The sequence below is a fragment of the Thunnus albacares genome, chromosome 8 (genome assembly GCF_914725855.1).
Source record: "Thunnus albacares chromosome 8, fThuAlb1.1, whole genome shotgun sequence".
Lineage (NCBI taxonomy): Eukaryota > Metazoa > Chordata > Actinopteri > Scombriformes > Scombridae > Thunnus > Thunnus albacares.
The window spans coordinates 11,612,886-11,639,851 of record NC_058113.1 but is presented as its reverse complement, the minus strand read 5'-3'; the positions used below and the strand labels follow the sequence as shown (position 1 = coordinate 11,639,851).

At 38.7% G+C, this 26,966-nt stretch overlaps 1 protein-coding gene across 2 annotated transcripts in view; it reads left to right on the top strand.

The window, feature by feature from the left end:
• The window catches only part of LOC122986832 (ankyrin repeat and IBR domain-containing protein 1-like), a 42,783-nt gene that overhangs the window by 12,292 nt on the left and 3,525 nt on the right, over positions 1–26,966 (top strand). For both annotated transcript variants that reach the window (XM_044358256.1, XM_044358257.1), the window contains exons 7-19: positions 1,519–1,607; positions 1,718–1,862; positions 2,929–3,095; positions 4,885–4,973; positions 12,365–12,495; positions 15,943–16,077; positions 16,594–16,680; positions 17,063–17,129; positions 18,053–18,198; positions 18,696–18,874; positions 18,997–19,048; positions 24,546–24,657; positions 26,074–26,117. In XM_044358256.1, the coding sequence (XP_044214191.1) occupies positions 1,519–1,607; positions 1,718–1,862; positions 2,929–3,095; positions 4,885–4,973; positions 12,365–12,495; positions 15,943–16,077; positions 16,594–16,680; positions 17,063–17,129; positions 18,053–18,198; positions 18,696–18,874; positions 18,997–19,048; positions 24,546–24,657; positions 26,074–26,117 (1,443 nt within the window). The remainder of the gene's footprint in view (positions 1–1,518; positions 1,608–1,717; positions 1,863–2,928; positions 3,096–4,884; positions 4,974–12,364; positions 12,496–15,942; positions 16,078–16,593; positions 16,681–17,062; positions 17,130–18,052; positions 18,199–18,695; positions 18,875–18,996; positions 19,049–24,545; positions 24,658–26,073; positions 26,118–26,966) is intronic.

Here is a 26,966-nt window from a genome sequence, read left to right as displayed (position 1 = left end):
CTAAGGACATGTATTCATTTTTTCAAAAAAAAAAATTGTATTTTAAGTTTATTATGAGTTTATTTCCAGTAACTGTATAACAACTTGCAAAATGGGGCACATTTCAATGTGGATGACTTTATTACCAGCTTTTTAATTTGCTAAATGTGAGCAAAAAAATATTATCCATGCCTATTGTGATTCCTCTTCTTATTTGGTGCACATAGCCAGCTCCTCTAGCTGAAGATACTAGAGTTGGTCACTGTTTGTTGCATTGTTTAGTAAGCAAGACTACATCAAAACCTAGTATATGGCTGGACCATGTATGAAACGCTAGAGGGCTTTTAATTTGAAACAGATACAGGAAGTGGTGGCATTTGGCTGACCAATGGTGTAACTTCATCACTCAGTCAGTGACTCACTCATTCAGTCAGTTAGGGACAGACATTTGCGTTAATAGGGCTGGCCCTGCTGTTGTGGTCCAGCCAAAAATAAGTTGGGACTCCACTGTAAGCATAAAAGTGGCATTTTCCTGACCAATATTTGAGAAATGATAGACAAGATAATGAGGAAAAGCTGATTTTTATAATCAGTCTTTGGTGCAAAAACTATAAAGTAGCAGTGTTTTATACTGTTTTTGATACCTGACATTGGTAACCTGGGGAAAATCAGCCTGTCTGTCTCTAAAAAGTTTAGTGTTGGAGGACAAAATCTTTTTGTTGAGCTTTGGTAGATGTTTCAATCCAGAGCTCTAAGCTCAAACTGACAAACTTGATTTATCAATTACTTTATGAGAAATTATAGATAGAAATTATAGATTATGTTTGCCAGACAATATCTTTTGACGTGGCTCTGAAAAGGCTTCTTGAACTGCACTGTGCCAATCAACTGGGTCTAGTCAAGGGCCCATTTAAAGGTCATGGTTGATTATATCACATTCTGCTCTTTCACAAATCAATACTTGCATTGTTAAAGTACACTGTCTCCTTTATGTCTTTTGTGAGGGTCAGTCTTTCACTGTAACAAGGCCAGTGTGTATGTACATGTGTGTGTGTGTGTGTATCAGGTTTCTGTGTGTGTGTGAGAAAATCAGTTAGCCACATTCTAAGGAGAGGTCATCATTTTAGCCTGCGTTGGCCTTTGGCACAGTGGTTTTTCATAAACCAAGGGTACTATTGTGTGTAGTTACACACATTCACACAACAACTTACTAAGGGCATAACTTTCCCTGCCATTTCATTCCTTTTGAATATGAAATTAGTCTATTCATCACAACATTTTGAAAAGATGGCCCTGTCAGCCTTTTAAGGTTGTTAAATTTCAGGCAAAAACCTGTCAGTGACTTTCTCAAAGGCTGTATGTGTTTTCATTTAAAAGTTGATGTAAAATAATGTATGAATTATAATCGAGGGCCTTTTGAAATTGTGCCGCAGAGTTTTAAGATTTACTCGGAAAAATGTCTTGCATTTTAGGATTTATTTATTTAGACTGACAGATTGCATCTTGAGGACTAATATTACCTCTTCTTTTGTCTCACAGTGTGGTATCTGCATGTCTTCCATCTCTGTCTTTGAGGAACCTGTTGACATGTCCTGTGGCCACGAGTTTTGCAGAGCATGCTGGGAGGGGTATGTTATATTTAGGTTTGGCCTGTGGATTGGCTTGAGATGCTCTTAATTTCCTTACACTGATTTACTTTAGCGTTTGCTGCTGCTCCAATGTATGTATGCCTCCTCAGGTTTCTCAATCTAAAGATCCAAGAGGGTGAAGCCCACAACATCTTCTGCCCAGCCTTCGACTGCTATCAGCTAGTCCCTGTGGAAGTCATAGAGAGTGTGGTCTCTCGAGAGATGGACAAGCGCTTCCTCCAGTTTGACATCAAGGTAGAGAGATAAAAGAAATGGAAGCTTAGAGATTTCTATAAAAATTAGCATTCAGTACAGAATAGTGAAATTATCTTGTCACCTAGAAAGATAAACACGATTTCTGCAGTTTATCTTCAACACAGAGAAAAGATTACACTGTGTATAGAAGGGCTTATAGGGGCAAACACTGATGAGAATAGAGAGATATTCTTGGACTTGAAAGGTACCTGTTCAGTAGAACTTAAAAAGTGGGAATTAAGTGGGCTCTATTTGAAAACAGTATTTTTTTTCAGTTGCCAAATCCCACTACCAACTAATCAACAAGTAATTAAATTTACTGTAGTTTGGCTTAAATGTGAGTATCTTTTTTTCTCTATAGCTGCTGTTTATAATTGAAATGTCTGAAAGGGGGACAAATTTCAATTAACTTACCAACATCTTTGAGTTGCCATAAAAACATCACCATCATCTCACTTAAGGTGTACATGCATCATCATATTCAGGGTATAACTCACAAAACAGGGTAGCACTTAAGGGCTGTTATAGTTGGCTGACAGATGGTCTGGATTCAAAAAGGAAAAGATCCACATTGTGTAGGGAAGTATATATGATTTCATCTGTTTGATTCTTGATCTTTTTAGATTTTTAAGTCACTTGCATTTGCACCTTTTAAAAAAAGTAAGTTAATACCATGCTGGGGAGCATTTTTTGACTTTCTCTGGTAGAAAGTTTAAAGTCTGATGCACCTGTAACCAAACCTAACAGTGCTTGAAACATTTAATTTAATATATTGTAATTCCTATGAATTCTCAATTGTGTGTCTAGAATAACTGTATACAAAAAAGACAAAAAAAATAATCTCACACAATGTTTATAGGGGGTACAATTTGTGAAATAGGAATTTTTGAAATAACATGGTAGAAATAAATATGATACAAATTCATGCATGTGGTATGTTTTCAAATGCTTATTGAGGTCATGTTATGTCAAAGCTAAACTAAAATACCTCACTAAAATACCTTGCTAAAATACCTAAATTTCATAGATTATTGAATTATTGATTGATTTGTTCTTCTGTTGACAGGCATTTGTGGAGAACAATCCAGCAATCCGCTGGTGTCCCCAGGCAGGGTGTGAACGGGCAGTGCGACTGAACACCCAGGGCCCTGGAGCATCCACCGCTGACACTCTTAGCTTTCCCCTACTTAGGGCCCCTGCGGTAGATTGTGGCAAGGGCCACCTCTTCTGCTGGTCAGTAATCAATGCCACACCATAAATATAAGAAAACATTTCTCTAATTGTTAAGCATGGGTCTTTGCCTTATAATAGTAATGATTTAGATTACTGAAAACAAAAAAAAATTATCTATTTGTCTATCTATCTTTATATTTATATATGTTGTGCATACAGTACTAATTACAGTAAGATATTGAATGTCACTGTGGACTCATTGTTTGACATATCTGAACACCATTTCAAACATGTGATATCTAGTATTCATAATTGTAATTGGACCCATAATTATGAAGAAAAGAACATTTTTTTATTGGTTTGAGTGGAAGTCAGCTAAGCTGTTTATTTCAGGAGACATTTGACATGTTTTACAGAAAAGCACTAGACACATCAGAGGTGTTTTTATCCAGAACTGAGTGTGTTTGTGTTTGAACAGATGCATCCATGTTTTTTTGTTTTTCATTTACATTCATCATACATCACTTCCCTAAAATAACAAAATTAAAATATGTTTAGAACATTTTACAATTATAGGAAGTTATCAGGTGCTCTTATCACTGTGAAATGGGAAAAGTTTGAAATCACCAAGACTCATCTGAGAGTTGGGTGTCCAGTCAAACACAATAACTAGGAAAGAAGTGCCATTTTCATGGAACCAAACAAGAATCCAATGGCCACTTCAATAGAGAGCTCTGAAGCTCTGTTGGGAACCATTTCTCCAAAAAACAGCACTTCATCGATCATTTCTTAATGATAGAGTGGCTAGATGGAGGCCACTCTTGAGTAAAAGGCGATGTATGACAGCCCGCTGAGAGTTTGACAAACAGCCCTTCAAGAAATCTGAGAGTATGAGGAAAAAGATTTCCTCATCTGAGGAGACAACAAGCTCTTTGGTGAAAACCAGGTATGACTCATGATCTGGCCAAAACCAGTCTTTATGCAAAGCTAGGCTAAACTCCTCACAACTTGAGCTCTGTACCTACTGCACAAACATGAAAATAATATTGATTTTATGCATATTAAGCATATTTCCCAAAATGTCAAACTATTCCTTTGACTTAAAAGGTTAAAGTCTCTAACTTTGTCATGGGACATGTGCATAGATTGGTGGATAAAAAATGTATTCAATCAAGTTTAAGTCTCTCACAATAAAATGTTTAATACTTTTTGATACTGATACTGTATATCCCCATAAGCATATGGTGAACATGCATATGGGGATGCACTTGAATGCTGTATTTCAGCATCTGTCTGTATATGTTTGTTTGTATGTATATCCATTTATTTGTTTACACACATTTGTAAATATGTTCTTTCTCTGCATGTGCTAGCTTGGTAGCATGCTCAACAGAGAATAGCCCAGATGCTGTGTAGTTCTACATGTTGTCCTTTGTATTCATTGTCCCAGGACCCTGTAAATGCCCCCGCAGTTACTTCACCCCAACTAATACTACATACTTCACTGCACTTCACTGCACTATGTGGTTCCCGAAAGTGGCCGTTATGTTCACTTGTCAGGTTCACTCAAGAGTTCAGTTGACATGACATTTAGTAATGTAGCTGGATGTAATACAGGTTCAACGTTTATCGTTCCCTTGACATGAGGAGAGCATTTTAGTTGAAAGGCAGATATGACCAATGAATGGTTGTTGACAGTTTTGACAGCATCTCTGTAAGCACTATGTGATTGGTGTGTTCATCATTTTCTTTAATCCCATTTATAGTCAAGAGACAGAATGCTTGCTTTGAAGAGTTCATTTTAACTGTCTTCATTATATTTATCTGTTCCTGTATGTGTGTATTGCAGGGAGTGTCAAGGTGAAGCCCATGAGCCTTGTGACTGTGAGATCTGGAAGTTGTGGCTACAGAAAGTCTCTGAGATGAGACCTGAGGAATGTAAGTATTAACATTAATTTTCTATCTGTAGCTTTATTTCAGTTTTGTCTGTTACAGGCATGGTTTTGAAGAGTAATCACATAGTTAAAACATTTTTGTTTTTTATCTGTTTGAACATTTACTGTCTACGTTTTTTAAGTCTAATGTCATTCTTGCTTGACACTTTCTTTTTCAATCTGCTATCTTGTACTGCAATAGATGACCACAATGGAAATAAGCCTATGGAGTCTGTCTTTGTGATCAGCCTGTCATGTATGTTTTAAATTTTGTCAAATAAATCTATCTATCGATCACCTAACTTAGTCTTTTTACCAGAAGAATTAGATTAAGCTACCTGGTGGTAAATTGTTATAACAAAGAAGTTTGGTTTATTAGCCAGTCCCCTTACTCGCCCAGATGTTTTGGGATGCAGTCAAGTGATTGATTTGGAGCTAAATTGCCTGGAACTCAACCACAGTAATTACAAACAGTTTAGTGCTAAGCCAATTAAAATCCACCATGTTGATGATAAATTATTAATTAAAATGAACAGCCCACTTGCTGAAACTACACAATGTTTAGAAGCAGTAATTGCACTGTGGGCAATCTAATAGATGATTAAAGATGGCCCAAGTCTCTCCAAAAAGCCAATTCGTTGATGTGACAGTCAAAAGATGAAAGCAATTATTTTGTTTGGGAACTGTCTTCCTCTTTGATTTCCCCAGATTCTGTTTTATCTTTGTATTTATCTTTATCTTGGCAGAGATCCGGTTCCAGTTGACAGCTGGCGGGTTGTTTGTATGCCCTCACTTAGGAAAAATAATGGATTACTCAGGTTTCAACCATAGACTGTAAACCCCCCCCCCAAAAAACATGGACGTAGTCACTGTGATGTCACTCATTGGTTTGTGGACTTGTGTATTGAAGCCTCGAGTTTGGCATTTTGACCGTCACTTTCTTGGATTTCTGAAGCCAGAAGTGATGAGAAGTGACCATATTTGGACGAGAGGGTGGACATTAGAGAGAATGCAGGTTTAAGTCACTTCTGGATTGGCTTCACTTTTCAGACTCCGAACTACCCGCTTGGTTTCAACATTTGATCAACCTGATGTACTCATAGACATGAGATTTTACTTAGTTCTTCTGAGTCGTATCACATTAAAACGATCGAGCAAGACTGAGGACGAACTTGTTTTGTTTTGCTAATCTCCTGCACCCAACAACCAGAAGTGGTGAGGACAACTACCGGGTGTCAAGATGCTATCAATTACTAACTGAAGCCTAATTTCCGCAGCGGGTTAATTTGTTGGGATCATGTTGGTAAGTTTTGATGCTTTATGTCCTTTTTGTGGGTCACTTATGCAAAAACCACATCAACGCTGTGGGATCCAGAGCCCCTGCAAGTAAGTGCTGGATTCTGTCCCCTTTCCACAAACGGCAACTTTACTAGCTGCAATATGAGTTTGGACCTGAGTTTGGACCCCTGTACTGGTCATTGCTGTTTTCCTGTCTCCCCACCTACTGCTTCAACCTGAACAGATATGCTCCCACTTACCTCCCCATCTGGCTGTGATAGCTGCATCCACCTCAACTACACGATTGCTGAGCTGGAGCAGTGAATATCCACACTGATCAGATATGGGAAGACGAGAAGCTTCTCAATACCTTGGTGTCCTTTGGTCCTGAACTGGCAGCCACAGCAGGGGACTTGGATTCAACCGTCCCATGCATAAACACCATTCTGACCCAGTTTGATGATCCATGGGTCCTCCTGGGAACAAAACCGAAGGCTCCCTTCAGCTCTACCCCAGATGCCAGAGCCATGGACTGTGGTTGGCAGCAGGAAATATGGTGGAAGGCATGCCTCTCTCTTCCCTTCATCACAAGACATTCAGTTGGCAAACAGATACAATATCTTGGATGACAGCAACTTCTGCCCACCTTGGCAGGTCAGTGTCATCCTCTGTCACCTGTGTCATTGGATGGGTCATGGCGCCAGCCATCGCTGCTGCACCCACTGAACCTCTGCCTGGACACTTGGCTCGTCCCAGTGTGTTTAATGGTACCAAGTAAAGTACCACCAAAGTACAACCAGGTTACAGAGGCCTCCCTCAGTTTGCTACTTAATCCTGGAGTCAACCTGCTTTGCCTCCTTGTCCCACTTCAGGCCAGTCCCCATGTCCTCCTCCCCCATCCACATTAGTTATCGACGACTCCACTATCAGAAACATGAGGAGAAATTCAGCAGTGATCTTCTGCTTTCCTGGTGTTAATGTTTTGTATACTGTTGAGCAGATACCAAGTGCTCTTGATAAGCACCCTCTTACTCCAAATGCAATGGTCCATGTTGGTTGAAATGATGTCCCAAACAAAATGCCTGAAATACTGACTTCATCCATCTTTTTAATACACTTAAAGCCAGTGGCAAATGTGTATTCATCTCTGACCCAATTCCTCCCCTTAGAAGAGGCGGCGAATGATTTAGCAGAATTTTAAGTCTCCACACTTGGTTCCAGTCCACCTGCCCATTACATAACGTACATTTTATTGATAATTTTAATCTCTTCTGGAACTGCTGATCATTCTTTTGGAGGGATGCTCTTCACCCCACTGGCCTGGGTACTCACATTTTAACATATGATATATTTTACTCTGTTTTTAATACCACCAGCAAGTGACTGTGCACCTCGCACACGTGTCTGACCACAACACTGATCACAAATTGCAGCTTCTTCTGTCTGCCACAACCTACACCCAACCAACTTTCAGGCACACTGGCACTCCTGTATAGACTGGCTATATCATACAATAAGCACTCCCCTCAAGGGACTCCCACTCTGACCGGGTCAAGGCGCTTTCAAAGAAAGACAAGGGCCGTTAACCACCAAAACCTTAAGTATCCAAAATTAAACCCACCTAGGACTGAACCATTACGATCCCTTAATGTTAAGCTTGCCTTGTTTAATGTGAGGTCACTGACCAACAAGACTTGTATCTTAAATGATTTTATAATTTGTTTTAATTTGGATTTTTTTATTTTTGACAGAAACTTGGTTGAAGGTTGGTGACTATAGTCAGCTGAGTGAACTGTGCCCCCTGAACTATGAGTGTTACAGCTCTTCCTGGGTTACCGGGCCTTGCTGGGGTTTTTTGTTGTTTTTTTTAAATCAGCACAAATGCAGCTCCATTACTGTCAACAACCTCTCAAGTTTTGAAGTGTTGATGCTGAAAATTACTGGGGCCACTCCAGTGTTGTGTATTGGCATCTATCAACCCCCCAAGGCAATGCAGTGTTTTTATCAGAATTTTCTGAATTTTTATCGTCAGTTGTGTTAGAATATGATAAGATCATCCTGGTATCCTGGTTGGTGATTTTAACCTACACAAATAGAAGACACCTCAAATTCTACTGCAGTTGTTTTTTCAAATATTACTGAGTCCTTGAATCTGGTTCAACATATCTCTGGCCCAACTCATAGTCGCGGCCATACTTTAGACTTGCTGTTTATGTTCGGTTTGGACTAAAATAACGTGTCTATGATGGACCTCTCAATCTCTGACCACCAGTGTATTTTATTTGATACTCTGTTACAGGCTGTACCAACGACACCATTATTATGCACCACTTAGTTTCGGGTAGTTGCTGCACATACAGCTGATGAATTCTATTTTCTTTTTAACCAGGAAAAACACAACTTGTCTTTTAATTCAGATATAAACAACTGCTAGGAAAATTCAATCAAATTTGTGTGACTACACTGGACACTGTCGCCCCACTTACAACTAAAGCAAAAAATGTTGTCAGTTCTTTCCTATAGATCAATGAGGACATTCGAAACCTTAAAAAAGCATGCAGGAGAACAGAGAACAGAACGCAAATGGAGGACAAAAAAACTCCAAGTCCATTACGTATGAATGAAAGATTAACTGGTCATCTACAATCAAAAAGTAAAAGAGATAAGAGACCAATATTTCTCTGAGTTAACCACCAATCAACACAATTCCAGATTTTTATGTACAACCATTAATCGGCTTGTCAAACCTCCCACTATTAGTCCCTCTGCTTCATCTGCTGCTGACTGTGAGAAATTTCTCTCCTTTTTTCTCAACAAAATTCACCAAAGTCGAGGAAACGTTGCCTTTCGAACTTCTCCCATGTTTCTTCCTTGTCTATGTCTCAAAAGTGCTAATTAATAGACTTAAGGATTGGGTGGGCATTTCTGGAACGGCTCTGGAGTGGTTCTCCTATCTGTCAAATAGAAAATTTTATGTCTCATTTGATTCATTAATTTCTTAAATTGCACAGACAACATGTGGCATACCTCAAGGATCAATTCTGGACCAATTCTGTTCTCTCTGTATATGCTACCATTAGGCCATATCATTCGTCACCTTAACATCTCATTTCACTGCTATACAGACAATACACAGTTATATCTCTCCATTAAACCCTCTGAATGCAACAAGCTGGCCACGCTATAGAGCAGCTTAGCTGATGTGAGAGACTGGATGTCTCAAAACTTTTTGCAGTTAAACTCTGACAAAACAGAGGTGCTTATCATTGCCCCTGAGCACCTCCGTAACCAATCCCCTTATCCCATATATTAAGGGCACTGCTAAGAGCCTGGGTGTAATCTACGACAGTGAGCTAGGCTTTGGACAAAACACAAAAAAATTGTACAATCATGTTTCTACCTACTCAGGAATATTTCCAAGATCAGAGCAATGTTATCTTTTATAATACAGAGAAAATTATTCATGCTTTTATTTCCTCATGCCAGGACTATTCTAACGCCTTGTTTACCTGCCTCAGAACTGTAGTTCATCTTCAGACTTTGCAGAACTCCCCAGCCAGACTTCTGACAAAGAACAAACGCTCTTCTCACATCACTCCAGTATTAGCCTCTTTACAATGGTTACCAATTTCTTTTAGAATCCATTTTAAAAGCTTTCTCACGATTTACAAGGCTTTACATAGGCAGGCGCCAGAGTACATCAGTGAACTTTTAATTCCTTACGGTCCAAAAAGGCCTCTTAGATCTGCTGGGTTAGTTCTGCTAGCCATTCCAGAGTCCAAGCCTCTGGCTCAGGCCCCTGCTTGAAAATGATGTGCCCAAAATGAATAGAGTATATCTCTGCAACTACAAAGTCTATATGAATAATCTTGGTATCATAATAAAGTAATGTGTGAGATTTCTGCAGAGGTGTGAGCATCAGTATAGGTGTTACTGGGTCGGAGTAAATGAAGATGAAACACAGCATAAATGAAAGATTTCATTTCAGCTTAACAAAACTGTACACTTTTAGAGTGAATATCCCCTTTGGAGTTTTGCAGTTGCAACCCCAAATCTCTAGCAAACCATAGCACAACATCTGAACATTTCTTGTGCCAAGACTGGTGCTAATAAATTGAAGCAGAACAAAGTTAGAGAGGTCAGGATTGAAACACAAATGTATTCATTTAACTGGCTTAATGTTTTGAAATTGTGACTCAAAATATAAAAGTAACATTATGTGGACTATAGTGATTTATAGTGAGAGGTATGTATGGCCTACATTTAGCCTATAAACTTTTGTTGTCATACAATAAACCTTTCAGAGCAATAATGCATCCTGAATGGAAATTCTAGTGAAAGCAGTGATGGCCATTGTTCATGGCCAGGGTAACATAAGCAGATGGTTCAGGGAAATTGCACATGCACAGTGTAAAAGCTGGTATATTTCCACTGTTCTAAACATTAGACATTGAATCAATAAGAATATAAAGATACATACTCTTCCATTGGTGGATCTTGAATGAGGCAATCCGCACTGTCGTTGTCCAGGTCAGGCTCAGGTTGAATCAGGTCCTCCTTGTCTGACTCTGAATCTATGGGAATTTTGGCAGTACTGCTTTTCAAAATTAGTATTTTCAGTATTTCTGGAACAGTGAAAAATTGTTTTTGGTCTGACGTGGTTTTCTCAAAGAACAAACAATGTTTTTGAACGTAGAAGGTTACTATTGTGCACTTTGCGCTCTGCTGCATAATGATCTCCGCTAACCTGAGCAATACTGTCTTGACGCGCATCAATATCTCCGGAACCCACTGGTCGATTTGGATGCTTCACCCCTCTGTTGAGAGGTCAGGGCCTCCTGAAAGTAGTGCGTTTGGGTAAATCTGTGTCAATACTACAATTGAACCACCAGATGGAGACATAGATAGTGTTCGCATGGAAGGCTGGGAGGTAGGGTTACTGCAATTCTTTCCCCATGCCATGCATATAAATAGAGAATGGCTGGAATCAACTCAAAATGACCCAGAGACATTGGAGTAGCCTTTACTAGTGGTTTTATGTGACCAGACACAACTTTTGATTACAAAAATAGTAAAGGTAAGACACAATTTGTAGTTGTAAATGTACAAAGGGAGGTTTGTTTTTATTGTTCTTTGACGGTTTATTCAGTGAGTTTTGGTTGGATAGTGAATGGAGTTATACTGCTGCGATCTGTGGAATCTCAGTATTCATTTGAGGCATCATTTGTGTGAATGCTTTTTGCTACACACTCAGTCAGTTGCTTGGTGTTTGACTTGTGTGTAGGTAGAAATGGTTGCACTAGCCTACTGGCCGAGCTTCTTCTGGTCAAAACGGTATGTCATGTGACTATGGTCTCCTGTGTTTAAATACCCTGTGACGGGTTTGCTTACACAGGGGCGGTCCTGCCCCCGCCAGCAGGGGCTCTCGTGACTAACAGGTATAGGTCAAAGGGTGATCGAGCCTTTTGCTGTACTGGCACCTCAGCTCTGAAACAGGCTTCTAGTTAGTATTTGCTGATGGTGTTATTGCTTTGAAATCCTATCTTAAGTCACTTTTTTTACAGACTTGCCTTTCACCTGACAGCTAGTCTTATATGTTTACATAATACAGCTCTGTTGTGCAGCCACCTGATTTTAAGTTTATTTTAATAGTTTCACATGTTCTACCTTCTGGATGATTTATTTGTAAATTTCTTTTATACTACTTTTTTATTGTGTGCTTGTTTTTTTTGCTGTTCTTGTGTTTTTCTTTTTATATTTGTGATTGTTTTTTTATGCTGTCTATGGAAAGCACTTTGTGCTCCTAGCTTGAAAAGTGCTATACAAATAAAATTATTGTTATTATTAATATTATTATTAATTATTTCAAACGACACATCAGAGGTGCTTTGATAATAGCCAATTATTCTGTTTGTGTGTGGGGGGGGTGGGGGGTGGGTGGGTGCATGAGCGTCTTGGGAGATGTTAGCAAAATATTATGCGCAATACACATTAGTCAGGCAGGACAATTTCCCACTCAGTGCAGTGGTCTGTTTAGACACTGTGGTAATAGCCATTCTCATTCTGTCTCATTATGCCTTTATTTGTTCTGTTTACCTCCCCCTCCTCCTATTGAAGTGGCTGGTGTGAGTGAAGCTTACGAGGATGCAGCCAACTGCTTATGGTTGCTCACTAACTCCAAACCCTGCGCCAACTGCAAGTCCCCAATACAGAAAAATGAGGGCTGCAACCACATGCAGTGTGCTAAGGTAAGTTAGGGTGGGAGGTTTTACATACCTGTACTAAGTAGACTGTTTTCTGATTGGAAGAACTACCTGCTTAAAGAAATGCTACACATTTGTTACAGATGAGAGTATTTGACATAATCCACCACTATTTACATTTAAATTCACAAAATAGCCTTAAGAAATCAAGATTTTGACACATTTTGGCCTTGGTGATTGGTTCATAGTTTGTTCATAGCTCAGCATTCAGCAGTTGTTGCTTTATTATAATGGCAATATGCAGTTTTTGGCATCCCTTAAAAAGAAATCTGCTGCATTATACCTGTTCTTTGTGTGATGCTGTGCATACATATGTAATTTCCCCATTTGTCAGACACTGTATTTTCACTAATGTTTGGATGTTTTGATACCTTTTACAATTTTCTGTGGATGCAGTGAGGGCAGGGCTTCAGAGGGAAACCATTTATTTGCATTTTGCTACTATTTTTGTAGATAATACGACTAAATTTAATATACAGGGGCACCATAGCCATTTGAAGATATGCCTCCATGTTTATATATTGCTTTAATTTTTCAATTATTCATTACTGAGAGGGTGGCAACTGGTGTGTGTATGTGTGTGATAGCCAGAGACAAGAGTGAAGAGCTATTGCATTATGATTAGCATATAAGGTGGGTGACATGTACAAAAATGAATATCCCAATAATTATCACAGAATCATCTTGCTATCAATGTGAATTTCTGTGTTTATTAACTTATGTACTCAAGTATTCAAAACAGTATAATAAAAAGTTAAACTCATGTTTATTCCATTAAATCAAATCATTAACATACTTATGATTTGTTATTCAGCCCAAGCACCTATATTGTGCAGGAAGCCTTTGACTTGTGATCAGTGGTGGTCGGTCTGGTCACGGCTCTCTAGTACTCTTTACCTCGGTTTTTCTTTATCAGGCTGTAATTTCCATTTTTATAGAAAAAAATGTCAAAATCTAATGTGCAGATTTCTATGAAACTTGCATAGCGGCGCTTTCCAGAGAATGAACCTTTTTCATTCTGGATGTTCCATGAGTTTTCCTCTTCCCCCAAGCAAAAGAAAATGTCAAGTTTACACACATGATACTTCATAATCTATTTGTCAGACAGCCATAAAATTTGCGGAACACATTCATGCCAGCTGTTAAAGTATAATTAATCTTCATTATTTTGTTGTTGTTGCTCTATCCAGCAGGTTTGTATTGTGAGGCAGTTTTATATAAAGAGGCCACTAATGGAGCTTTAGATTTTTAGTCTTATTTATGTTATTGTATATAATTACAGTATGCATGCATTCATTCATGCTTGATCAGTTTCCTGTGATTACCTCATTGTATCTGCTCTGCATGTGTACCACATACCTCCTGTGCCAGGATAAAAAGCTGCATTTTGTAACTTGATTTGAGCATGCTGGTTTCAAGACAGTACTCTTGCCTATGGTGCTAAACCAAACTAAAGTTTAACTAACTAAGTTTGGGATGGGAGCATCACTAGGGAAATGGGTTTAAATAAGGAGGGAAGTTGAAGGTTCAATAACAACATACAGTTCACTTTATCTAGATAGTTGTGACTTATTTAGAAACTTAGAGAAAAGATACTACCTTGAAACTTCAGAAGTCTTGTGGAAATAAAAGATCTAACATTTTGGCTAATTAAGTATTTTACTGTAGGGCAGGCTTTGTTGTGTTGTAGTAATATTTTAGATTCTTGTGATGGTTCGGCCCATTTAACTTTAAAATATCTCACAACACAGATGAATTTGCTATTGGTTATTCTTTTGGGCAATTCTTTGCTCATTACACAAGATTTTCCATTGTCTTTGTTATTTTTACAGTTGTTTGGGTTATCATTTACACTTTGGACTCCTTTGATATTAACAACAAAGTAATTGTAATAATATTATTTAACACAGTTCTTGTGTTAAATAACTGATATTTTTTCTCTTGACTTCAGCAACAAACAAGTTTGTCTAATGTCTAATCACATTAAAGCCCAGTGTCTGCTGTCTTTAGTGTACATTGTATGATAAAAAATGTTGTAACACATGAGCTTATGAATAAGTTTTACTGTCATTATTTATTTATTTTTTTTGTTACAAGTGGCTGACAATACAGTCAAGCTCATAAACAACTCATCAAACAGCTGGGCAGCCAGTAAATCCTCCACTTAGTCAGAGGCTTCTATCTTACTGAGATGGACAAGAAAAAGAATAATACAGAGGTGACTGAGAGAGAATAAAAAGACGCTTCAGTCAGTGGTGGAGGGACAGAGTGTGAGACTCATAATCACACAGAGTCATGTTGCCTGACTGCGTCTCTGCGTGTTACTATCGCTGTCGCTGGAGGGCAGGCCATGAAAGGAACATGGTGCAATAATACAGCCAGGCTGCTTTTGTCTCTGTGACAGTCCTGTCACTGTCTCCATCCTGGCTAAAGAGACTGACTAGAGATGGAGATTAGTTTGGGGGGAATGGAGCAGTTTTCACAAGCTGAGAGGCCACGGAGGGCTCAGCCTCTCGACCTATTATTACCTGGTAAGAAATGGCTCTGTTGCTTGGAAACACGAGACTCAGTGTTGCCAAGGAACATTTCTTTGTCTTTCCATTGCCATTTCCTTCCCTCCAGTGTGGCTTCTCACTTTTTTATCTGAAGTCTCTCCATTTCACACGCTGTCTTTTTGTGTCTCTGTCCTTCCATTCATCCCACACTTCTATTTGGTATTGATTTTTTTCTGAAGAGTCATGTAAGCATAGTGTTTCCAGGACAACAGAGGTCTCAGCTTTTAGGGTTTTGTGTTGGTTTGGCTAACTTGTCACCCACAGAAGTGCTTGTGGCATAGAGAAAGAAATCACTTACACCTAAATAGGCTGCGAATTGGAGTGGCTGTAGTGTTCTGTTGTTCTACAATACCCAATGGGAGTTGGTGATCTCAAATGTTGTCTGAGTGCCTTCTAGTGGCAGCAGGCTACAAGGAATACACCACAACCTTCAAACAATGGCCGTGTCCTCTTTCAAATGCCGCCACTTGTTAGAAAAAGAGCAAGAGAAGCGAGAGAGAATTGATGTGTAGAAAATTGAGATAGAGATGAGACAGGACAGGTAAGTAGATCTTGAGTCCTGGGTTACTGTTTTAGTGACTCTTAAAGACATCCTTCACCCTTCATTTTAATTTTTTTTAGAGAGCAGTCAAGAGGGATATAAAAAGATTTTTCATTAAAACTTAAAATCTTTTCAGCTTTCATATCCTTACATGTGACTGTGGAGGAGAATGATTTTAGCTATCACATACTGTGACATAGTCACTATGTACTGAATGTTTTTTTAGGATGACATAACATGTAAATGACATCAGTGTTTTGTAATTCAGTGTTTTGATGTCACGGCTGACCAGAGCAGATTTAAACAAAATCTAATATTCCCATTCTCTCCTCGTAGTGTAAGTATGACTTCTGCTGGATCTGTCTGGAGGAGTGGAAAAAGCATAGCTCATCTACAGGAGGCTACTATCGCTGCACCCGCTACGAAGTCATCCAACAGGTGGAGGAGCAGTCCAAAGAGATGACTGAAGAGGTAGGTACCCTTACATACACACTGGGTTGGGCACTTGTGTTAAATCACAATGGCCTAGCCAATACGATGAGGTGGTGCGGGGACTCACTCGTAGTTGCAACAAACTACTACAGCTCAGCTATCCCTCTAATAAAACAAAACAAAATCAAGAAGCAGAGTGGCAGCAGCCAGCTGTCCCATTTCCAAATTTTACTTCACATTAAGAATAGTGACCAGATAAAGTTGAGCAGTTGCAGCTGTTACTGCCATAATACACACATACACATAGACTACATCTAGACTCTTGATCATGAAGTCATTCATAATCAATTCCGCCTACCTTCATCTAAGGTGAAAAGAAGTTAATTTTCAGTCTTCACGCGCATTCCTCCCAATCACAAGTACTGATTGCATCTGTTGTACTGCTCACTTTCTTTGACTGCTCTCAACCAGAGTACCCACACTTTATTCTGTAAGTGGGCACAACATGCTCAGTAGTTTATTGACTGTGACTGGTGTCTCATCACGCTTTTGCAGGCAGAGAAGAAGCACAAGAGCTTTCAGGAACTCGACCGCTTCATGCACTACTACACACGCTTCAAGAACCATGAGCACAGCTATCAGGTAAACAGGACTGGTTTTGCCTTCCAATGATGTCTGCTTTGCATAGTATGCAAACAGTCAAGCAGTGGATGTAGCCAGTGGGAACTTGTCATCCATTGTAACTGGTTCATGGCCTCATAGGTGGGCATGCTCTATATTGCAATATACTGTAGAATGATGAATATATGTATTATGCACATCTACAATATTACTGGAAATTGTCCTACTTTTGATGATTTTGATGGTGATAGTGCCTTGATTAAAAAAAAAAGTATGCTGCTCCCAAATGCGTTCATTTATGTAGCCTCATATTCTGGCATTCTCTCTTTTTTTTTTGGTCAGGCAATCTTTTCGAGACATTTTTTCCTCAACAATGAAACAGCTTTTGTCTCCCTCACAATAGCTGGAGCAGCGCCTGTTAAAAACAGCCAAAGAGAAGATGGAACAGCTCAGTCGAGCCCTGAGTGGAAGTGAGTGTGCAGTCTGCCATAACAGTGTCAATCTTTATTACACATTTAGACGTACGTATCTTAATCTAGTTCTGTGATATCGAGCTTTGGGAAGTAGGCAGGAGGGAGCCAAAACACATTTTAATAATGTAGTTACATCAGTGAGTATAGTTATTATTCAGCAGGTATGTCTCAGTCAAAGCTATGCTTTGTGAATAAGCTTTGTCTAGAGCCCTTTAAACCCTCATCTGTATAGGCAATTACAACCTGTTTAGCATAACCATGTTCCACAACACTCAGTCTAAAGAAGAAGATTCTGATTGCAGTCTTATTACTTACATAAGTCTGGCTGCTAGCTGACAGAGAAATGGCCATAAATATGCTCAGTTCTTCCTGTGCAGTATATTTGCACACAGTTTTCACTCTCCAAAAATCACCATCAGCTATGATTGACTATCACTATTGTCCATTCTGATCCTAATCTGAATCTGTTTAATTTAGGATTTTTTTTCCATTAATAAAATAGGGGATGAGCATTCTGATTACTTTTTTCTTTTGGACATTCAAAAGTATATTTTGCTCATTACCAAGTTACACTTTTTGTATTTTGGTAATGAGCATGACACTCATCAAGGATCCAAAAGGAACCATTAAACAAAGGTTTAAGGTTCAGAGTTCACTAAGGCCCAGCAGTTCCTGCCCCTCCATCCTCATCAACTGAGACACCACATGTAATTTAGAAGAATAGTGTCTACAATAGATTCAGCACAATGGAGCTGTTCTTTCATATGCGTTCCTGGATTGTACTACTGATTTTCTTTCTCATCATTTTGTATGATCTGCTCAGATGTGTGAGTAATTTAGGCTGCAATAGGGATGTATTCTACAAAAGAGAGGCAGATATTCATTTTTGTTATCTGACTCTCTCTCACTCTATTTCTCAGGGGAAGGAGGCCCACCTGACACTACATTTATTGAAGATGCAGTCCTGGAGCTACTAAAGACTCGCCGCATCCTCAAGTGCTCTTATCCTTATGGGTTTTTTCTGGAGCCCAAAAGCACAAAGAAAGAGATCTACGAGCTTATGCAGGTTTCAGTCCCACTTATTCAGAAAAAAAACAACGCTCACAGCAGCCAGGCTTATATGGGCCATTAGAGTTGTGGGACTAAAGCTTTCTATCTCATGATCTTCACAATCTACCCCAGTTGTGCCTGCACATCTCAGCTGTTAGTTAAAGATGTATTGTTAAATAATTTATGAACACCGGTATAGGACACAGCATATATGTACTGTACCGGCTGTCTTTTCTGTTGTGGCCTTTAAATACTTTAAATAAATGGGCAAGGATCTTTTCTTAAAGGCTTGTAAAATTAATAAAGTTTTTAAAGTGGATACATACACAGTAACCTTAAAAGTAGTTCACTTGTAGGGCCACTTCTACTCCGTCACTGTCCTTGAACATCCCAGTTTAGGATTATTTTATGAGACAAAGTTAAACTTGAAATTGTGTATTTATTCACTAAAATCACTGATTTTCAATCAATGAAAAAAAAACAACTCTCAGCCAGCTTTCTCTCTATCCTCAGACGGACTTGGAGATGGTGACTGAGGACCTAGCACAAAAGGTTAACCGACCTTACCTGCGGACCCCACGCCACAAGATCATCCGTGCGGCATGTCTGGTTCAGCAGAAGAGACAGGAGTTCCTAGCCTCAGTAGCGAGGGGAGTGGCCCCCAATGACTCTCCTGATGCCCCCAGGCGCAGGTAACATACAGATGTGCATCTCACTGAATGTATCAACCTAACACTCACAAATGAAACACAGTTCAGCAATTAATCACATTCTCATACTGACAAAAACTTGTTTGTGTCTTGCTCACTTGCAGTTTTGCTGGTGGAACGTGGGACTGGGAATATTTAGGCTTTGCATCACCCGAGGTAACCAGAACAAATTTTCATTTGTCTCCAGTCATGGCTTTTTAGCTCAAATGTCAACTGTGCTGTGTTAGAAACCTACATTTAAACCAATGTATCTTTTGACACCATATATTATGGCCTGAAAGATATCAGATGGATTTTAATCTTCTGGTAACATATCTAAATAGGTTAACGGTGCCTGGTTAAGGCTAAAACAAGCACTATTGTTTTATATGTAGATCACAATCATTTCTAATGATTCTAGATGCATCATCATAGTAGTACGTAAACTGGACTCAATAATAATAATGCCACCACAATACGCAGCTAAATGAACAGATTAATCCTTACAAGCCCAAAAATACTTTTCAGCCATGGATAAATGAGGAAATTAGTTAATTAAAGAGAATCCTTTGCAAAGCAGAACGGAAATGGAAAGCCACACAATCCACTGTCCTTGAAAGTCTAAAAATCTTAATGAAAAAACTCAATTCAGCAATTAAAAATGCTCCAGCAAACTATTTCACTGAGATCATTATGAAAAACCAGCATAACATCAGGGTGCTCTTTGATATTTTTAGCCACACTACAGATGGCCCCCCTAATGTGATTGAGTCCTCCACAGAGTTATGTGAGGAGTTTCTGTCTTTCTTTTCCAACAAAGTCAGCAAAATATGAAATAAAATTACCCCACTGTCTCTTGTAACATCCGAACCTCCTAGTCATCTGGTCTGCTCTCTAACTTTATTTCACCCTGTCTCAATTGATCATTTAGCCAAGACCATTACCGATATGAAGCCCACATCCTATTCTCTTGATATCCTTCCTCCCCGGCTTCCTTAAAGAAGTCCTGCAGTGAGTCTGTCCTTTTATTTCAATCATATTCAATTCCTCTCTCATATCTGGTACTGTCCCCAATCATTTTAAGTCTTCAATAGTCCAACTGCTTCCCAAAAAAACCTCACTAGACCTCACTATCCTGAAAAACTTTCATCCCGTCTCCAAACTTGCATTCTTGGCCAGGGTACTAGAAAAAGTAGTTGCAGAACAGGTAATTTCATTTATGACCAGAAATGGTCTGTTTGAAAAATTTCAATCGGGCTTTAGAGTCGGCCATAGCACAGAGACTGCACTCCTCAAAGTGCTCAGTGATCTTCTTTTTGCAGCTGACTCTGGCCACTCATCTATTTTAATCCTTTAAGATCTCACTGCAGCCTTTGATACTGTGGATCATCCAATTTTAATTGAGCGTCTTAAAAAGTGGGTTGGCATCTCTGGCACTGTTGGACTGGTTTTACTCGTATCTCTAAAATAGGACTTTTAATGTTGCTGTTGGTGATTGCAGATCTTCCACAGAATCTCTGTTTTGTGGGGTACCTCAGGTGTCAGTCCTTGGCCTCCTGATTTTCTCTATTTACATGTTACCACTAGGACACATAATCCACAGACACAATGTTAGTTTCCAATTTTACGCAGATGACACACAGCTTTACTTCTCTTTCAACCCCACCAGTAACAACCAATTAATTACTCTCCGGGCATGCCTAAATGAAGTTCAGATCTGGCTGTCGAGTAATTTCCTTCAACTGAATACAGACAAATCTGAGGTCATTATCATAGGCCCAGACCCCACACGCAATCACATCTCACCACAACTTGGTTCATTCTCCACCAGTATCATCTCTTGCCTGCAGAAATCCTGGTGTCACTTTTGATAACTATCTTTAATTTCAATCAGCATGTTAAAATAATTGTCCAGTCTTCTTTACCCCGTTACACAGAATCTCTGAGATCCAGTCCTTTCTGTCTCCCAAGAACCTGGAAATGGTCATTCATGCATTCATCACATCCAATTTAGACTACTGTAACTCACTCTACTCATGTTTAAGCAAACACAGCCTTTATAGACTTAAGTTAATTCAAAATGCTGCTGCTAGACTTCTCACTAATTCTAACAAAAGAGTACAAATAACCCCAAATTTAGCTTCATTACACTGGCTGCCTGTGCGTTTTGGAATTGATTTTAAGATTTTAATTATCACTTTTCAGGCCCGGGTGGGACTGGCCCCTGAGTATATCAATGAATGTTTAATCCCATATGTAGCTTGAGATCCTCGGGTTGGTCACTGTTAGAGATTCCAAGATCTATATTATTATTATTGTTATTGTTATTGTTATTGTTATTATTATTATTATTATTATTATTATTACAAGAGATGCAGTCTTATACTTGCATCTCACATTAACACTCACACCCATGTTTTGGAGGCTGGTTAATCAGTGTACTTGTAACAAATACCTGTGGTTGGTCGGACAGTTTATCTGTGAATAGGGAGCACTTGATTTGAAGCACCAATGCAGACACACTGTAATTCATTTCAGAGGCTAAAATTATGATTATTATACAGTTAGATTATGCAGCCCCACATTACACCTTATCTTTAAGTCATTATGTGTATCTAAATCGTTTTAATCATTTTAATAGTGCAGGCTTGACTTTGGCTGCGTAACAGCACCGACAAACCACTATGACCCTAAGATCACCATGTTATTCAACACACTGGGGCATGCCAGATGGTTCAGTGTTCCCCTGTGCACCCAGTTGGAATGATTAAAAGAACAGTTCTCTGGAAAACACCTAAGCAGGTTGCTCCCGATCATTGTGCATTAGTAACAGGCGTTTGTAGTTAACAGTTACAGTCATAAAACCGTCAACCTCATAATGACGTGATTATTGACCTTGCTTTTTCTGCACAGCGCAATGCATGCACTCACTAGTGGTGCATTAAGTCAATACATTATATTTATTACTCTAAGTTTCTATTATTGTTTACTTTCTGGACTCTGTCAGGTTTTAAACATACAGGTTTTTCATGTGGAACACATTCAGATATTGTGGCTCAACAGCTTCATCTCTCCTTAGGCTCTTAGGTGTTGCTTCCTTCTGAAGTGTTAAAAACTCAGTACAAATATGCAAATGACTTCAAACCTAAACCTCTCAGGTTACTGTGCATATCTTTCAACAGCACAAAGCAGGCATTTCCCTATTGACAGGAAAACAAATGACAAGATCAGCCCTTTCTGCTAGTGTAATAAATTAATTTTGACACTCCTTATCTCCTGCCTGCTCAGGACCTCGCACAGAGGAATAAGTAGAGCTTGTGCTTTCTTAGAGTTTACTGAGTCAACTGTTACTGCTGGACAAATATTTTTAGTTTGTAGCTTCTCTGCATGACTCACACAGATGCCAAGGATGTCTGAAATTAGTAAATTAGTAAATTAGTAAATGTTTGTAATCTGTTTCAACATAATCCCATCAGATCCCTTGTTGTTTGCACAACATAAAATATTAAGCCACATTACATCATCATACATATACTTGTTGTCTGATCTCTCATCTGTTGTCTTAACACACTGTTGAAAAGTTGGGTAGCAGTCAGCTTTTTAGACCAAAGATTTTGAAAACACTCCTCTCTGCTGTTCCACACAAGAAATTAAGTTTATATTTTGCTGCACTGTTGTTCTGGATTGGAAGAAATACTTTTTTTTTTGCTTACTATCATCAGACCTTTGTCAGACTTTAATGTATATCTGTTTGTTCACCGTACTGTGCTATATCATCATTTATTATTGAGGGAAATGTATAATATAAGACAACTGAAGCACACACAACCACTTCAGTAAACAAACCACAAAACAAATCGTCATTGCAAATTCAGGTGATATTCTCATTTCACCTCAGCCTCCTTTCTCTTATAGGATTTAAATAACAAACAAGCCTGTCAATATCCTATGTCTGTCAGCAAATTATTTTGTGCACATCAGTCTATGAGGAAGTTCACAGTAAATGTTGCCAGCAGATGCTGAATACCGAGCCACTCTAAAAAGATGACGTTTTTATTTTTGTTCCCTAATTAAGAGGCTCTGTCTCTCAGCTGCAGTAGTTAATGGGAACACCATAGTAATAATCAAAGCCTGATGACACTGCCTCACAGGCTCAGCTACAGATGGTCCGCTCCATGGTTCTTACAATGCCTGCAGATCACTTCATAGTGGGCTTATTTTTAGAGCGTTGGAAACATGAAAGAGAGAGTTTGGGTGACAGGCTTTTGATTATATGAATGTGACTTAATGACTTGTGCAAATGTATGAGATGAGTGAATAGAAAATGCAGTTGATTATTTCCTGAGGTACTGATATATATGTATATATATAACCTTTTCATGTTTGTCTAAGATCAGAGCATAGAGTAGCCTTGCATTTATCATTTATCTTACAAACTCAAGGTTGGCATTGGCATTTCATTTTACATTCACTTGACAAATGACCACAACAAGTACCATCTGATACTACTGTCATCACATCAGAACACTGGAATAATGATTCCTACTGTGTAGGGATATTTCTAAAATACCTCCAGCTTGGGTTAAAGTTGAGTTTGAAATTATTTGAGAGACATATACTGTGTTGTTTTCAGTTTGAAAAGTATATGCCTAAAATAGGTATGTACTTCCACTTAAACTTTGTTTTACAGTAAATATAAATAATAAGGCTAATATCATTCTTTGTTGATGCCATCATATCATGGGATCATGATCATTGCATCTCAGTCTCTGGATACATATCAGTCATTAGTAAAGAAATTGAAAAAACCATCACACACTCATAAATATTCATAGATATTCTGTATTTAGAAACGTGTGTGTACACCTACACACCTACTACACTATAGAGCCTTTTTGTCATTTCAGATGGGCATGCTTTTGAAACATAGCCTCTATTACAGTAATTGATTCTACATCATTTAAACTTCACAGTGACAAGGTGCCAGAAATATCAAATTATTGGTTGTCTGTCGTAATAATAAAAGATCTGCTACATGGTCTCTAATGCAGAGAACATACAGGACTGCTTCTAGGCCAGTTATTTCACACAAATTATGACTAAAGCTAGGCAAAATATTCACTTTCCATTCATTTTGAATTGTGTTGTTAAAACTTGCCAGCAATACCAATTTCACTTTTGATAAGGTATTCTGGTTGTTTTTGATAAAAGTCTGACATACACACATAGTTTCAAACATCTGAACTTCAATTCTCATGTTGCTTAATTTCTGATTCCCCTCCAGCGAGAGCGTGCTCTGGTTGGATTCAGTCTAGACTAGAGTCTAACGATTGAAGACTTGGTCTGTAGATAAAAGGGTTTGAAGGCATCTCGAGGTGCTGATCTTTCCTGGAACAGAAGTCTCAGACCACATTTGAAGCCGTCTGCCTTATGACTTGAGTCAGAGCTACTAGTTCACAAATTCACATTGAATATTAATAACAAAAAACTGCAACTGTAGCCCCACATCAGCAAAATGTAGCAACTTTCTGCTGGTCAGAAAGCAGTGTGTTGACGTTTAGATAACGTGATTACAGCCTCTGTTGAAATGAAGCAATGAAAATGAATGTGAACTATTAGTGTTTCTGGGTGATGTGTGCTTTTTATAGTGGTAATGCTTTGCTGTTTTTCTAAGGAGTATGCAGAGTTCCAGTACAGAAGGAGACATAGACAGCGGAGGCGAGGTGACATGTCCAGTCTCCGTAGTAACACACCTGACCCTGATGACCCCAGCGACAGCACTTCAGGTACTGCAGTGGACAGATTCTCCATCAGGGGTTTTTTTTTGGGTGCAGGAGTTTGTGTCATATTTGAACCTTCATTTGTTGGGTTACTAGTTTTTGTCATTTGTACAGATGCGTTTCTTATTAAAGGGGACATATTATGCATTTTCGGGTTTTCTGTTATTCATATACTGTTCTGTTGGATATCTATGTTAAACATGGTCAAAGTTCCAAAACTTGAGGTTAATGTATGTAATAATGCTCCCTGCTAGTCAAAAGCCAGGGCTTCAGCCTGGTCTGAACGCTTTGCTTGCGATGCTTTTTGCTACCTTGCTGATGCCCAAAAATGGTTGTAGCCTTGGTTGCTAAGGTTTTGCTAAGGTTTTTCCATGTGTTGTTTGTGTTGTCCACTCTCATATTTCAGCTCGAACATGTATGGATGTATTTGAAAAGTTGACATTTCAAGTAAAGAATGAGGAAAAGTAGTGAAATCCTATTTCTATAGTTTGTTTCATGGTTTGTTGACGTAGCCTCCTGAGAGGCTGGAAGTGGTCCTGCGGAAGCGAATTACTCAGAACAGAGTGGGCTCTGAATTGAACAAACTGAATTGAAGGGCTGCGTAAAATAGTATAATATAAATAAGGAGTTTTTTGAACTGTGAATCATGCAAAGATATTTCAGTAGAGCCCCAAATTAAAAACATTGATCTGGAAATATGCATAATATGTTGCCTTTAACTAATTTAGTAACCTGATAATGTCATACATCTGGATGATGTTTTCATTTTATACCATGTTGTATACCATATTTTTTTTTAGTTTTCTTTTCTGGTATTTTTTGCTTTATTTAATACTGACAAAGAGGTGACAGAAATTGAGGGGAGAGAATAATTAAAAGAGAGAATTAAGTGAGTAATAAAAAGATCTTTATACTTAAACAGTCAATTAAACACATTGATCCAGTCATCCTCCCTCAGTTTTTTGACAAACCAATTTGTCATTTGTCACTTTTGAATAATCTGGACCCAACAAAGGGAACTGGCTCAAACTTTGGAAAAGCATGACTGTTCAAGTTCAATAAGCCAATATTTCTAATCCATCAGTCTTGTCCATTGCAGTGCTGCTTTGTTTTTGGCTGTGAAAGAAGGACCATGATTGCAGTTTTGAAGCCAGCTAATAGGTTCTGTTGTGCCAAGAAGGATTAATTGATTTCAGATGAAGATACTGAATTAGTGAATTTCCTAGGAAAATGCTGAGGGCACATACTCTGTCAGGTTGCTATTACTCGATCATTTTGCAGTGTTCACTAAAATGATGATGATTTTTCCTCTATGTGATAATCAGCAGTAGGATAAATTGCTATCAATGTATTGCTATAAAGATTTAGTTTAATGACGGTAATTTGACTGTGGGCGTTTTGTCCTTTTCTTTTTCTCCGAAGACACACAGGATGTTGGAGGTGGACGGAGACAAGGTCCTCTGATGGTGAGTGCACAGTTATCCTTTTCATCTCAACCCAAGGCTTTCAGCCTTTGAATTTTTTTCAGACATTGCCAAAAAGTACAGTATTAATCTAGGTGAATTGATTTCTAAAGGACCTTGTCTTTACAGTCAGATGCTTGATAGTGAAAAAAAAAGGTTGACAAGTTTTTTTTTATTTTACTGACAGAAATCTTAAGAAAATCCTCTTTTAAAAGCCTAATGCACTTCTTCCTCTTGTAATTTTGTACCATTTTAAATAATACAAAAAGGTAGAAGATCGACTCCACAGTCAAAATTCAGGAGAAATGGGGTCATAGAAACAAACTGTCATATTAGTTGAAATTTTAAGTTTAAATCATAAGTAAAAAACAGAATTACTGGACAAATTTAAATGAATAAGGAGTAAGGTCTCCCTTCTGGTGTTAGTCTCTCAAATCTCTGGTGATCTCAGTCTGGTAAAACAACCAACCTGCACCACCAGGTAGGTGTGTATAGAACTGGACTTTTTTGGGGGAGCTTAAAGGAGTAGTTTGACATTTTGGGAATTAAGCTTATGCTTATTATACTAATACCACTCTCATGTCTGTACGGTAAATATAGAGCGACAGCCAGCAGTCGGGCTAACTTAGCTTAGCACAAAGACAGTAAGCATTTGTTGCTAGCCTGGCTCTGTCCAAAGGTAACAAAATCTACCCACCAGCACTGCTAAGACCACGTTCAGACTGACATTAACCCTGTGTGAAAAAACACCCCCTCAATCATTTGAATGGGTGCAGGCTGTTAGTGGGTGGGTGTGCCAATGCAGAGTACCTCAAAAACACACAAAGCAAACAGCAACACAGCAGCTATGAA